Source organism: Lepidochelys olivacea (assembly GCF_965140295.1).
Source record: "Lepidochelys olivacea isolate rLepOli2 genome assembly, chromosome: 8".
NCBI lineage: Eukaryota > Metazoa > Chordata > Testudines > Cheloniidae > Lepidochelys > Lepidochelys olivacea.
Genome location: NC_140418.1, coordinates 11,385,310 through 11,400,882, shown reverse-complemented (window position 1 = coordinate 11,400,882; position 15,573 = coordinate 11,385,310). Strand labels below are relative to the sequence as shown.

At 43.4% G+C, this 15,573-nt stretch overlaps 1 protein-coding gene across 5 annotated transcripts in view; it reads left to right on the top strand.

Annotated features, from left to right (window-relative positions):
* Window positions 1–10,128: 10,128 nt before the first annotated feature.
* The window catches only part of SLC25A48 (solute carrier family 25 member 48), a 48,859-nt gene continuing 43,414 nt past the window's right edge, over window positions 10,129–15,573 (top strand). For 4 of the 5 annotated variants that reach the window (XR_014712588.1, XM_084635897.1, XM_084635896.1 and 1 more), the window contains exons 1-2: window positions 10,129–10,403; window positions 13,039–13,082. Coding sequence is in view for 3 of the 5 variants with exons in the window: in XM_084635897.1 (XP_084492023.1) it covers window positions 10,358–10,403; window positions 13,039–13,082 (90 nt within the window). In the remaining 2 variants the exon portion in view is untranslated. The remainder of the gene's footprint in view (window positions 10,404–13,038; window positions 13,083–15,573) is intronic. The other variant, XR_014712589.1, reaches the window with a different exon arrangement.

The following is a 15,573-nucleotide window of genomic DNA, read 5'->3' as shown; positions in this document are numbered from 1 at the left end:
ATTTTTCAGGATAGGTTGTAGATGCGTTGGAGAGGTTTTAGTTGGAGGCTGAAGGTGATGGCTAGTGTGGTTCTGTTATTTTCTTTGTTGGGCCTGTCCTGTAGTAGGTGATTTCTGTGTACTCTTCTGGCTCTGTCAATGTGTTTTTTCACTTCAGCAGGTGGGTATTGTAGTTTTAAGAATGCTTGATAGAGATCTTGTAGGAGTTTGTCTCTGTCTGAGGGATTGGAGCAAATGCGGTTGTATCGTAGAGCTTGGCTGTAGACAATGGATCATGTGATGTGTCCTGGATGGAAGCTGGAGGCATGTAGGTAGGAATAGCGGTCAGTAGGCTTCCGGTATAGGGTGATGTTTATGTGACCATCACTTATTAGCACAGTAGTGTCCAGGAAATGGACCGCTTGTGTGGATTGGTCTCGGCTGAGGTTGATGGTGGGATGGAAATTGTTGAAATCATGGTGGAATTCCTCAAGGGCTTCTTTTCCAATAAAGGAATAAAGGAGCCCCGGGTGCACTATCTCACTACCTGTCCACACTGGCAAGGCACATAGAGCGCTCTGACTCCATGGCTAGAGCGCTGCTGGTACTCCACCTCGGCGAGTGGAATAACATTTGATGAGCCCTCGCTGGAGTGCCGCGGCACCAGTGTGAAAGAGCTGTTGCTTTACTGCACTCTGATCAGCCTCCGGAAATGTCCCATAATCCCCTTAAATCAAGTGGCCACTCTTGTCATTGTTTGGAATCGGCTGTAGGAATGCGGAAATGTCCTTTGAAAGCTCAGTTTCTGACAGCCGGCTGCTTATCTGCTCTGAGACAAAGCAACCATTAGTGTGGAATGCAGTGTGAGAGAGAGCGAGGTGGGAGGGGCGGGGGGTCTGCTGCTGCCTGAACTTACAAGACAGCATGCTGACATGCTCTCAGCCCCCAAAAAACCCACTCTCTCTCCCCCACATACACATAACACACTCCCTGTCACACTCCACCCTCCCCCCATTTGAAAAGCACGTTGCAGCCACCTGCATGCTGGGATAACTGCCCATAATGCACCACTCCCAATGCCACTGCAAGTGCCACAAATGTGGCCATGCCAGTGCGCTTGAAGCTGTCAGTGTGGTCGGACTGCAGCACTTTCCCGACTGCGCTCTCCGAAGGCTGGTTTAACTCAAAGCGCTCTACATCTGCAAGTGTAGCCATGCCCTTAGCTTCAGATTTTCTTCTGTCATAGGTCCTTATTATCCTACGCAGAGGGCCTATGTACCCATTAAAACTCCTTAAGGGTGTAAGTGGGACTTAAGTAATGCATAGATTTTGCATTGGCCCTTTCCACCAGAGTGATTTCTAATCTAAATATTAGAAAGCTGCCCTACAACAAATTTCTGTATACAATGCCCATAGTCGGAGTAAAAGTCTGAGGGTATTAGCTTATTCAAACAGTATCTATGGTCCTATAAGCAGGCAGGATGGGCTTTATTCCCAACCAAAATCTTGAAGTGTGTGCATAGGTCCTGGAGCTAGAGGTGCTGGGAGTCCTGCTGCACCCCCTGGTTTGAAATGGTTTCCATTTACAGTTTTGTTCAATGGCTTTCAGCACCCCCACTATAAAAATTGTTTGGGCATGATGGAGCATGTATCAGTGTTTGCTGTGTTCCCCTCCGTGCCTAATCTGGAGGGAATATAGAGAATTCTTAAACCTTTAACATCTTTTTTCTAAAAAACACCTTTGCATTTTACCTTTAAGAACAGATGGTTCATCAGACTGCCAAAGGGCTGCAGCTACTTTCCTTGGTCCTGGAGACAGAGAGCATAACCCTGTTACAAAGATCAATGATTAGCCTGAGGTACTAGCTTTTGCTTCCAGTTCTTTCACTTAAGACTGGAGTGGAACCTAGCTCTGTACAGAAAATGCAAGATGCTCTTCGACTTCATTGTATATTGTTTGCTTCTGTCAAACTATAAAATGATCATTCCTTTTCATTTACCTACCGAATCCTACCTATAGGTCAGATTCTTCTCTCACTCACACTGGTGTAACTCAGTTGACTTCATTTGAGTTACTTATGACTTGGCCTAGTGTAAATCAGATTAAAACCATGCCTGCATAAAACAGTGGACACTAAGGTAAAAAAAAAAAATTAAAAGCCCAGCAAATATAGTCACACTTCATGTCATGTTGTCTCTGTAGTATAAATATCTGCTTATGCTGTATAAGCTTTCTCTAGTCTCAGCAATAATCTTTGCTACTGTCTCTGCAGAGATCAGCAACAGCTGTGTCTTCAGTTTCATTAACCACATAATGTAGGCTTTAGAATGCTATGTAACCCTGATGTCCAGTTACTAATTATGAGACTGATCCTGCAAGATGCTGAGTGTTTTGGCCCCAGTCCTGCAACACATTTCAACTTGTGCTTGACTCTGAGAGTACACTGAAGTCAACGAGGCTACTTATATGCTTACAATTAAGCATGTGCTTAAGTCATTTGCAGGATCAGGGCCAGAATGCTCAGTATCTTGTTGGGTGTAGCCCTATGCGCTTGGTGGGGCATATCCTGTGCTCGTTTAAGTTCTTGAAGATCTGTGCTGTCAAGGAGTCCCTGCTATGGCGTGGAGTATTTAGAAAGAGAGGTTCCTCCCCCAGATTTTGTTGTACAAACTAGACTCTATCCTGGTCCATCTACTTAATCATGAGCCCTTATTTAGGTGGTAAAGTGGTTTTGGAAGCACAATCCTCTCTGCATCCTATTGGTGACAATGCAGGTCTTGAAGCAGAGCCTTCTGTCCAAGTGTCCTTAGGAAGGATACCAATAAGTGTATGAGGGGTCTGAATGATGGTTTTTGGAATTCACAGGCTGTGATCATGTAAACAGCTGCAGTCATAAGGTGAAATTCTGCTCTCTGATCCAGAAAGTAGATCTCAGCTCTACTCTGGTTCTCTTCTGACATGGCTGGGACTCCTGTGGTTGTCAGTGGGACTTCTGGAGAGGGGATTAGAGGACTCAAGATCTGTCATATTGATCTGGGAAAATAATTTTCCCCTATGGATCCAACTTTGCCTTTTCCACACTGTTATATTTCTGTGGCTAGCTCTGTGAGTGAAACATTCACCTCTTTGAAGAAGCTCCCAGTCTTCTCTAATAACATAGTAATGTAGTGCTAACACTGGATTGAAATTTGCTTCTGAATGGGGAAATGGCATGGTGTACGCTGAGCCGTGCACTGTGCATTATTTGCTGTTGAAATGTTTCAGTGGGATTGCAATCACAACTTGGAGCCTAGTTAATACCTTTGAACAAACTGCTCCATTTAGGATCATTAGTAGTATAGCCACATAATTCACTCCGTGCCCTTTGAGCCTTCTCTGCCAAAGAAACTTCCTGCTCATTGAGGATCTTATAAATCGCTGTTATGTCTCAGATGTGGGGAAGAGAGGTGGAGAGAAACAGTCATCACTCACTGAGGGTGGCCTGGCCTTTATATTGCAATGTTTTGGAAAGAAGTGTCTTTTGAGCCATCTGCTTGTTAAAGCATTGCTCAGGCACACATCCCCTGGGAAATTTCTTCACCTTCATAGGTCACTGGGAAGCATTGATTTCAGTTTGTTTGGAGTTTGCAAGAGCATTCTAACTTGCTGGGTTCCTTTCAAGGTGTCATCGCTTCTCTTGTTCTCTGATGAGAATCTTAGCACTGGGAAAGCCTTTGGCTGTGGAAAAGGATCAAGTCCAGGATTTTTACGATATCTCAAGACTTTTCCTACATGACATTCTGGACAGAGCAGCTCCTATCACTGAATGGATTGTCGGACACTGCGTGGGAATTTCTTGTGAGACACTTACGCTGACAGTTGGCTCATTGGTCAGCTGCACTCTGAATGTAAAGGATACTGTGGACCTAATTTTGCACTGGTGTACACACTGGAAAATCAGTATGGCACTATGGCAACCGAAGGCAGAATGTGGCTCCGTAGCTCTATTTCAGAGTTGTACGAGTTCCTTTGTTGGAAGGGGAGAGTTATCAACATTTGTGGAAAGCTTGCTGTTCTCTGATGACCCTGGGTCAGCACTTGCCACTTTCATTAGAAACCTTAGATCTAGTGATGATGCTGATTCTCTGTGTCATTTCTTAATCCTGGTGCTGCTTAACAACAAGGAAAGATGCTTTCCCCACTCAACACACGATCAAAACAGCTGAGGTATGAAAACTGTACTCTGTCCACAGGGAGCCAAATGCTACTGATGGAGGACATTACTACAGAAGGAATTAATGTTGTAATGATGGATGTTATGAAGCTAATGGATGTGCCTAGTTATGTAGAGGAATCATCTAATAATAAAGCAGTTGCAGGCATGTATCACAGATAATAATGAATAATCTGGAGCCCTCACTGGCAATCAATTGGGAATGCAGGTGGCTTTCTCCCTGTACCCAATTGTAACCTAGATATTCTGGCCCTGATTCAGTGGCTCTCTTGCAATTCTGTTGGCAGGAACATTGCTAGGAAGGATGCGAAATCTAGGGTGATGTGATTAGCACTAGTACATGTAAACAAGCTATTCAAAGGACAGCAACTCTAGGCCTGCCCCTGCTCCTATTGAACTCAATGGCTATTCAGACACATTGCTGAATTCTAAGTTAACTGTACCCATCAGGAGAAAAAACCCAGGCATTCCCCTGTGGACAGCTCACTGCAAAACTCTAAAAAGCAAATGAATTGCTCGGTCATGTAAGGAATGGGGTAGAATGTTGTATGAAAAATACTGTAGTGCCATTTTATAAACCAATGGGACACCCTCCCCGGAATAGTGTCTTCAGTTCTGGAAACCTTATCTCCAGAAGGACATAGGGTGGGATTGTCAAAAACTGTCTGAGTGATTTAGGCACGTGGTGCCCATTAAAAGTTAATGGGACCTGTGTAACTGAATACCTTAGGCACTTTTGAAGATCCCTCACATAGAAATACATGAGTGACAAAAATAATTAGGGGCAGGGGAAAAATCTATATGAAGAGAGATTGGAAAGCCTGGGACTCTTTAGGTATTAGAGGCAACAAGTAAAAGGGTCCCCTATATGATATGCAATGTAATAAGCGGCAGAGTGAAGGTGAATCTTGCACTCCCATGTACCCTCTCTCATAAAGCAAGAACCAGGGGACATGTGGTGAAATTGAAAGGCAGCAAACTGAAAACTGATGACACAGTGGGATCCATATCTCAAGACATTACTGAGGCCAAGAACTCAGCAGGGTTTTAAAAAGGAGTTGGCATCTATATGGGGAACAAGTCATGTGCGATAGGATGAACTGAATTATAAGGGGCATAAAGCCTCCTTCAGGGCAGAAGTCAACCTCTGACTGAGGGAGCAAGGCAGTAGGAAGAACACCTGCCTCCTCCCATCAGTACCAAAGGGGCATTGGCTGGGCTCCTGTACGTACATGCCAGTAATTTTAATAGCTTCCACCAAGCATTCCCAATTGATCACGTGTCTTCTCTGAAAAATGTAATGCCCCAATGGAGCATGGGCAGCAGGCACTAGGTTTTCTTTTTAGTGAAAGGCAGAACCAGGATCTGCTGCTGCTTCTTTCAGCAGATGGCCGTGTCCTAGTACCCCTGGCTGCAATGCTTTGTTTGGGGTTAAATATTCTCCCCTACTGTTTGAGCTTTTTCAGGGGTCAAGCTCTGTAATGGCATCTTTACCACTGAAACTGCAGACCCTCAAAATGATGCAGTTATTAGGACCATTCCCCTTATAACTTCCTATGGTTCGTGATGCATCACTACATCTTCAGCCACAGGTCTCCATGCACCTTCCAAGTATCGCAATAAGTCTTTTTGACCATGCGAGGGATTTAATATGTCCCTGGAAGCCCCTGTACCATTCCACTGGGGTGAACTCTTCCCCCATATAACTGATGTGCCCTGAGAACAATAGTGTCTTTCAATGCAGTCACCGATGTGTGTCAAGTCTCACAAGCTTCCTGACCCAGGTTGATAAATCTTAGTTGATGCTTAAGCAAAACACCATCATTTATCCATATTGCTGATCCTGAACAGAAAATGTGCATTTGGATCCTAGTCAGAACCCATTAAGGGCAGAGCAGGTAAAGGACTGAGGCCATAGTGTCAGTCAGTGCAGCTGAGATGGCAAAGGGGGACTTGTAATGGGCCAGGAGCTCTTTGAGCTAGGGGGTGGTCCAGAAGGAATCAGAGCTTTCTCTGAGGTATAATGCTATAATGGTGCAGCCCTTACTCTGGGCAGATGGCTAATACCCAACCCAGCCCTTTATTTTCAGTTCATCTTTGGTTTAGGTTGAATATGTCTTTTCAATTTTCCTCCCGTGTTTGGCTGGTGTCATTACATCTCTCTTCATAAACTGAGGGCTAATCTACCTACCGCGGCCAAGGACTTGAGGACTAGTCTTGGGGTTTCATAAACCCCACTGTCTCCCACTCTCAGGCTGGAGGCACAGGAGCATTTTGGAGTAAACAGGGTTTCATAAAAGAGCTGCTTGTAAAATCAGTTTGCCTGGCTAGTGAATTTCACTGTACGTCAAAGAGGCTAAACGGGTAGCCCTCAAGTCTGTTTATTCACAGCTCAGGTACAGCCCAGGCCGGGGTCTACCCCTGCCACTGTGCCTCAAGGCTACCCTGGAGACACCACCTCTGGGAGTGAGAGGATAGCTCAGGTTCCATGCCTGTCTGGTACTTGGCCCTTTGCAGAGACTGTTAACAGTGGTGCCTAGATTGTAAGTGAAGAATGATCATGGAGCAGGGGTGTGTCTAGTGGTGTCTCACGGGGATCAGTTCTGGACCCTACACTATTTAGCATTTTTAACACAGATCTGGAAGAAACCATAAACTCATCACTGATAAACGGTGCTGATGACAAAGCAGTTGGGGAGGGGGGTGGTAAATAACGAAGAGAACTGATACAGGTTACTGATACAGAGTGATCGGGATCGTTTGATACACTGGGTGCCAACAAACAATATCCATTTTAATGTGGTTAAATGTGAATGTAGACTTTGGGGAACAAAGAATAAAGGCCACACTGACCGGATGGAGGCTAACATCTGTGGCACACTTTTTCACTGGTGTATCTTCAGACAGTCTGGATTTACTTGGTAGTCTTTGCATATGATGCTGTCTGGTTTACTTCATTTACACATTGGTTAAATTCATTTTTAGTCATTTTGTAGCTTCATATCATTTTTTTTTAATCTACTGGCCTTGATCAATTTTTTTAGGTCCCAGTCATGCAAAGAGATGCAATGCCGTAGACCCTGGGAAGGCTGAAGGCTTTGCACCCGTGTATCTGTTTGCAATATTAGGGTTGCAGTTATGCTTTTTATAAAGAGCTTAACATACAAAGAGGAGTTAATCCTGGACCAGAGTATCTGAAATGTAATGGATCATAATAAAGAAATATTGTACACTTGCCCAATCAAGTTTAACCTGTATTGTAAGCCTGGGAACCCATGCTGCACTTGTTGATGTGCCCCCATCATGATTAAAGCATGGGCCAGGACTGAAGTATCCAGTCTGTTTGGGCACATACAGTACAGAGATGACCTCCATAGAAAATATATGGATCCTTCCAGGGCTGGAAGGAGGCTTCTTTACATCCCACAAAATCCCACACATCTCCTAGTCATATAAATGAAGGCTCTTCCAAGTTCCCATGACTCTTCCCATTGAATCCTCTCCTAACTTTTTGCTGATAGATTACCACTTTACAAGTCTTTATAATTAGCTCCTTGTCAGGTATCTCAGCCCTTTTCCAGCGCTGGTTTGAAATAGTAAAGTGAAGTATCTGATTCATTTTTGGGAGCTAGTTATTCCAAGTGCTGTCAACTGCCCAGCTCACTGCAAACAGATTGGCACCCACTATGTTCAGAGATACATTTCCAGAAATTGAGCTCATCCTCCATTTCAGTTCTAGCTTCCCAACTCCTTCTGAACTATATCCAAGTTATTTACAGTGAAGTCTGAATAACAGCTGGCTGCAATTCTATTTTACAGTAACATGAAAATCATTTAAAAATATTTCACATTTAATGGGATACTATTCAAAATGTGGTGGGGGAATTTAACTGTGTGACTCCATTAAGTTAAATTGAAGACGTGGCGAATCCACCATACATCCCTCCTTCTGAATAGTTATCCCACTTGGCCAGATTTTTCAATGGTCTTCATGAAAATAATACACACAAAGTCCATGTGCATCCATTTATACATTATATTATTTTTATTATTATTGTTATTTTATTATTTATTTTATTTATTATTAGAGCTGGTTGAAAAATGTGGGGGGGGGTCAGAGAAAATTTAAATATTGAACATTTTTGGTTGAAAGCCACAATATTTTGATTTTCAGGCATTCTGTATTAATTAATTTAGTCCAAAAGAATTTTTTTCTATCAAAACAGTTTTGATGGAAAATTTCCAGTCAGCCCTAGTCCCAGTGGAAATTTAACCCATTATGGTGCAAAGTATCCCATTGTGTAGAACACTTTTGATAGTGGGGGAGGGATAATCCTTTGGGAAATTCCCTTTTTTCTCACTTTCTTGCCCCTCTCCACCAAGGGCATGGCGCACCCACTGGACCATCTGGCTGGCTCATGGTGTGCTCTCTTGAGAAAACGTCCCATGGACTTAATAGCGGTACATGAAGAGTCACTTCGTTTTTGTCATTTTTGTCATCTCTTTAGATCTCACTTGTACAGAGTCAAGCAGAACGATATGATAGCTCAGGGTGCCTAATTTTTTAACTTGGGAGTTCATAGAGTCAACTGGTTTAATCAGACCTATTGCACCTCAATCCTAACCCAGTAGTTCCTGGCTTTGAATGTACTTAAGTAAAGTTTCCTGGCTATAAGTTGACTGAATAGGAGTAAGTTCCATTTTTCTTGTTCCTCAATAGCAACAAGTTTAGGTTTAAGTAGGGGCCCTATCCTACAAACCCTTACTCACATAGGTATTCCTTATGCAAGGGCATTAACAGCTGGTTTCTATAGGGACAGCCAGGAAAATTAATCCACATGAATTAAAGGTGTGAATTTGAAGTAGGTTAGTAAAATGACATTAAACCCCTGTGTGAACATTGTCACTGAGAATTAAGGCCACTTTAATTCTGATTAACAGTGTCCACACAGGGATTTAATGAAGTTTAACTAAGTCATTTTCCTGGATGTCCCTCTGTTGACAAATCCTAAAGTGTGAATGGTGTCATTGGCTTCATGTATGGAATATTGAAGTCAACAGGGCTACTCGTGTGGGTAAGGTCCACTCATATGAGTAAAAGTTGGCAAGATTAGGCCCCAGATGTACAACTTCCCCAAGGATAGCTATACTATGTGCCTTAGTCTGTACTTAGATGACCAGATTCTCAGCATAGCTGTGTTGAACTCAGTAGAGTTACTCTTATTTACATCAGTTGACATTCTGGACCACAGTCATTTTCCCTTGCATTCAAGGGCCACAGTATGAACTCTTTACTCATATTGTGATCGCATATGCGGCTATGTATCACATGAGAGGCAGTGTGGCTTAGTGGATAGCACAGAGGGTTGCGACTGAGGAGACTTACGTTCTGTTCCCAGCAGATGACCTGGGCAGATCTCTCAGCCTCAGTTTCCCCATCTGCAAAATGGGAATAATGATAACTTTTCTTTGAGATCTACTGACTAAAACACAATATAAGAGCTAGGTATTGTTGTTGTTGTTATATTGTGACTTGTGTGAGGATCTGCTCACCGACATAAGTAAGTAGTTCGTAGTATGGCCCTAACTCCATGCATGCCAGACCTGGAATTTCATATTAATTCATGTTTTCAAAATATTATGCCTATGGAAAAGCCCTACCTTTTCAAATGCAATTATCATCAACTATCATTATTGCCAGTAACATAAAATCCCTTTTACTGATTCTTCTTTCAAAAGGAACAATTAGAACACAAAGTAATTTGACCTGCAATAAATGCATGGTTTGTACTTAGTCAGTAACCTTCCCCATTTGTCTCTAAAAGAAAAAAAAAGTGTGAAAATTCCTATGCTCTGGTTGTACTGTGCCTTTAAGGTTTGGGGGAATGATGTCACAGTGGGCTTTGGAGGCACTTTGAGACAGGCTGTGTGAGAGGTTAGAGTCAGAGTTGTTGCAGTTTTAATTCTGCTGAAACATGTGAAAGACACAAACTCTTACTACAATCCCTTTGGGACACCCCATGGTGTCGAATTCACTTTTCTACATAACAGAGTCAAAGAGACACATTCAAGCAGTCCTCAACAGCACATGCTGAAGAAATTGACTGTGAATTGCAAACTTCCACGAAACGATTTGAATAGGAATTGTCCAGCAGTTTTAAAACATGGGCAGTCTTCAATTAGAAGATTTTGTAGCTGGTTGGATAGGAGGTAAGTAACACTGGTGGGATATTTTGGGACAGTAACACCAGAAATTTACCAAAAATAGGTAAGTGTTTGTGCATTTTTAAAAATGAAGTCTAGTGATGGATGCTTTTATCAAGTTGCGTGCATTTATTCCTGTCTGTGTTTGTATGTGTCATTTGCCACATTTGTACAGAGAGGATAGTTTCAATTAAGCAGTAACAGAACATCACACAGTTTTATCTGTCTGTTCTAAGATATCAATATGCAATGAGCTGTGGGATATGACATTATGGTGTCATCTTTACATTACACATTCCTGAAGTAAGTGTATGATCTACAAGGCTGAATGTCTCTAGCTGAGAAATATGTAAAATGATATTGTAACCCAACACTTAAGACTATGGTTTTATAAAGGCATTCTAGTGTTTGCCTATTGAGTTCAGATCCCTGTGCATACAGCCTCATATTTAAACAGCTGGCAATCCTCACCAGCCAATCAGATGGCTCCATTAATCCACACCCTTTTATGAAAGGCACAGATCTGGTTCTGAGTGGATCGTCCTGATAAGGATGTAAGAGTATTATCAGGACAATTCTCACTATCAGACTAGAATGATTGATCAGGCAGTTTTCTGAAAGAATTGATTCTTGCCTTCTGTAAAATAAGTGCCATCTTAATTAGAAAGTGTAGGAAGAAGTATCTTACACTTCTAGAGAGCTCCTTTTATCTAGAAAGATCCCAAAGTGCACCACTAAAATGCAGCTATCACTGGGTTGGAAGACAGCTGGCAGGTGGACAACACAGCAGGGTAGAGAAAAAAAATTTGGCTAAGAGCAGGTGGCTACTGTTAAAAAGTGCTACTGTTGTGGATTTTTAATGCCCACACAGAGCACATGAGGCTTTTGTATTGGCCCCACACAAGGGTGTGAGACCACTAAATAGTTTGGGTCAATGTCCTCATTTATTTGGGAAAAACTGGAATCTTTTCCAAATTACCAAGAGAAAGGGTGAGGCTTGATTTCCAAAGCCTGAGGAGACTGGAGTGTCTGTTGTGATGTTATTCTGGCTAATTTGCCCATGTCTACTACTGCAAAAACATGCATATATGGGGCAGGAAAACTGGGTGAGCAAATAGCCAGTTAGGGATAAAATTTGCCAATTGTGTGTGCAATTTTCATGCACAATTGTACTCAATACTCACATAAATCAAATTCACGAATGCATGTGATGCTGAGCTAAGCTTCCGGAGCAGTTTTTAAAAGATTCTTATTCTCTACCCCCACTTTGCTTCTCTCCTCCCACTTCTTGTTGTTCTCCCTTTGATAGGCCATAATGGAAATGTTTCTCCTGGGCATTGCAGGGCGGCGGCTGATTTCCCACAACTGAGTAATATGGTAATATTCCAATTCTCAACAGAGCTATCAATTAACTATGAAGCCATTTGTCAGGAGCCAGGGCTTGCACCAGAGCTAATCTCCAGGCAGCCTCATCAGTACAGCTGGCCTGCAGCAGGCTGCCTGATTGGCCTCGCCACCATTGGCCATGCCAGCTGATGGGCTGCTGGAGCTAGCAAGCCTGCTCTTAGGCCCGCAGCAGCAGCAGCTTACTGGCTGCTCAGTGCTCATGGCCACCCCATGCCTGCTGCTCCTGCTTTCCACCCAGCCTAGCCTTTGTCCTGCCCCTGCTTTGGACCCCCTTTGGACTGCCTGCTACCCTGCTTGCTCCAGTTACTGACCCTGAGCTTGAGCCATGGCTTTGGCTTCTGACTACTTACTCTGGCTTGACCCTTGGCTCTACTATCCAATTCCTAGCATCCGGTTTGACCCATGCCTCTGGTTTCTGACTACGGCTTAATCCTCGGCTCTGGTTTCCAGGAACTGTCCTCTGGTTTGATCCATGGTTCTGACTGCTGACTCTGGTTTACCCCTCAGCTCCAGCATTGAGTGCTTGACCTTCAGCTTGACTCTTGGCTCCACCTTCCAACTACTGACTCCAGTTCTGACCTTAATCGCTGGTTCCTGACATCTGCTCCAGCCATGAAGTCTCACACCCGCTCTGATCACTAGGCTAGACCGCCCTTGTCCCGCCACTGAATGACAGAGATTTTCACAAGCAGCCTCAAACGCACGCACACAAAACCTGGTTAAGAGAAAATAGATTTTGCATGGGAAAATAGGTTTTGCATGTGCAGAGGTTGAGTATAAAAATCTGTCCTCCATGTTGCAGACCGTGCATGGGACAGCACCGCAGCCCCTCCACATATGCTATTCCAGCCCCTGGTCTGCAGTATCCTCCATAAATCATTCACAGTGCCCTTCATGTCAACTGGTCTCACCACCACCACCTCTCTGGGTTGGCTCTTGGGGATCTGGAGCAGATTATTAGCTCCATCTCACAAAGGGAATGTCAGTTCTCCCTGTGCATCTGCTCTGCAACTGACATCATTGCTTCAAGGTGTACCCTTAGGTTCTACTGACGTGTAAATTTTCATCAACTAAGTAATGAGCAGAATGATGGCGAGTGCTCTGATTGGCTGAGGGGAGCTCCTATGTAACAGGGCACGGATTTGAGTTTCATTGGGTAAATGTTACAAAAGTCTCTCCTTTTAGTTGACTCACCCAAATGTGTTTTGTCTAATGACCTTATTTTAATCCCCAGGAGCTGCAAGTGTAATTGTGGGGCATCCTCTGGACACAGTAAAGGTAAAATATTTTAAGGCGCACTTTCACTTACACAGATGGTGAGATTCATCCGTTTGCAGAGGGCCAGCAAACAACCCACACACTAGCTTCCTGTCCAGGGATAAATTTAACCCCTAAGGAAAATGCACCCACATTTAGTGATATTTCTCCTTGTATTTTTCTTTCTTTGTCTCACCTCTGATTTTAACACAGAAAAATTATTGAAAGACCTTTCAAAAGGAAGATATGAAAATATGATTATCAGGTAAATTCCCTGGATGGGATCAAAACTGAAAGCGAAAACTACCCATTATATAATGTTCCGCATACTGAAAAAGTCAGCACACACTTTATCAACCTGTGTAATGGTTGAGTTTACAAAGGCCAAAAGGCAAGCTGTATTTGTCTTTGCTGAAGAGGTATTTTTTTAAAGGTTTTCCTAAAGTTGGCAGTACTGTAAGGACAAAGTACAAATATAGCTATCCTGAAGCTAGGAGCTGCAGTTATTCAATAGCCATTCCTATCATCCTCTTTCCTACAAAAGAAATCTGTTTTTTTTTTTCTAGATGGATTTACAGGTGTGGTGTTAGAAGATGTTTGTTAACAGGTTCTTATACTGCAGTGCAGACAAGGCAGCATAGTCTTTAACACAGATAAAGCTAGTTGAGTTGAACACACAACTGTTGGGGCATGTTAGTATTTTACTCTAATCATTGAAGCTTTAGAAGAACATACCACTCCCTCTCCTTCTCCACTGGCAAAGTATGTTATACATCTCCCTCTGTGGATGTATAGAAATACCGTTGCTAGCTAGTGGATTTACTTCTTCAACTCAAGTGGAAGAGGCCTGTGCTTTAGGCCAGGATTCCCACCCTGCTGATGACTCCTAATGGAGGTCATTATACTTGTATCTCAGTGCAAGGCCCAGTAGCCAGTAGAAATACCATGGCTCTGCAGCGGGGATGATCAGACCACAAAGATTCTGAAGCCCTTTCATCAAATGTTCCATGGTGGCTATCTCCACAACTGCATGGAGGAGTTGTGGCTGGGCAGGGGAGGGTTGTGTCAAGAATCCAAAATGAACTGCCTGCGTCAGGCACTCATGGAGCACCACAGTTACTGCTATAGTCCAATGAGCTGCCGAGTAGGTCCTGAGAAGCACCATTGGCTGAGAGAGGATTACATAGCTTGTTGGTCAAGAACAGTGGCTCTGAGAACTCTGAGGGAAGTGTAGGCCAAAGTGGCCTATGCGGTACCCTTTCTACAGGTTGAAGAAGATTGTCCCTCTCACACATGCTGCAATGGGAAGTGGGGCCAGGGTTCCTCTTTTGCAGGGAGGCTAATGCTGATATCACTATTACCCTGCAGCAATCACAGTGCTGTGTAATAAGAATCAAGCCCCTGTGCATGGAGCTGGGAGGGGTGGTGGTGGGGAAGTAGGCTGGGTAGGAAGGCTTCTTGCATCATCTGCCCAGCCCCTGCAAACCTGTGCAGGGACCTGTGCAACATGTGGCTACATGATGGCACATTTTATTTTACTTTCCTGCTATTTTCAAAGCCAGCTAAGAGATTTGGTAGCCAAATTGCGATGAAAATGAACAGGAATAGGGCTTTAAGAATCTCAGCTTATAGTCCTTGTGCTCTTGCTCCAGAAGAGCTGATCTTGTGTTTATTAAGAAGTTAGATACCATCAGACTGAGGATCATTGTTGCTTGAGGTACTTGGGTTTCTTCCGGGACGCATGGTGCTGACTACTGAACTGTGTCACTGACTGCAGAAGCAGTGCCAGTGAATTAACAAATGACACTGGGAAGCCAATGTTCAGAGCCGAGTATGTGCAGCAGGAACTGTGTGTTGGCTATGTTGTCTATGAATGCCTCTGGAAATGCTGTTTGCTTACATCCCAGAGAAGTGTCTTCCTTTAAGTCCAGCAATATATGGCTTTGATGTCATCACAGTGTGTGGGTGATGGACACGGGCAATGTATGTTGTTGGGAGCGTTTGCGTTCTGTTTGTTCAGGAGCTGCCAAGTAACACGTAGTGCATTTTTCAGTGCTTATAAAGACAACTGTCAAGCTGACACCTCTGTTACATTTGCTTCTGGATGTCGTTTGGGAATACCAAGTAGGCAGTTTTGTTACTTTTCCAAATTGGAGTGGGAAGGAATCTAACCAATATTGAACTACAAAGTAAGCACCTGAACAGTGTTTACCCATGAACATAGTGCCCAGTGGAATAAGGAATGAAGGTTTCCTCTTTCTGGGAGCTGAGAAACTTGGGTAAATACATGCATTATTTCATGTATATTAAGTTACCAGCATGGCAATTCTCGACAAACAAACCAAACACTTGGTTCAGCAGTTTTTTTCCCTTCCCCATCCCCTAAAATCCAAGCAAGTTTTTTCCCTTGTATTATGAGGGCATGTCTATAAATGGTCTTAGCTTCATTCACCTTTCACTCCACATCTTTCATTTTACCCTTTATACACCAGAACCTTCTTGAGTAGGCACT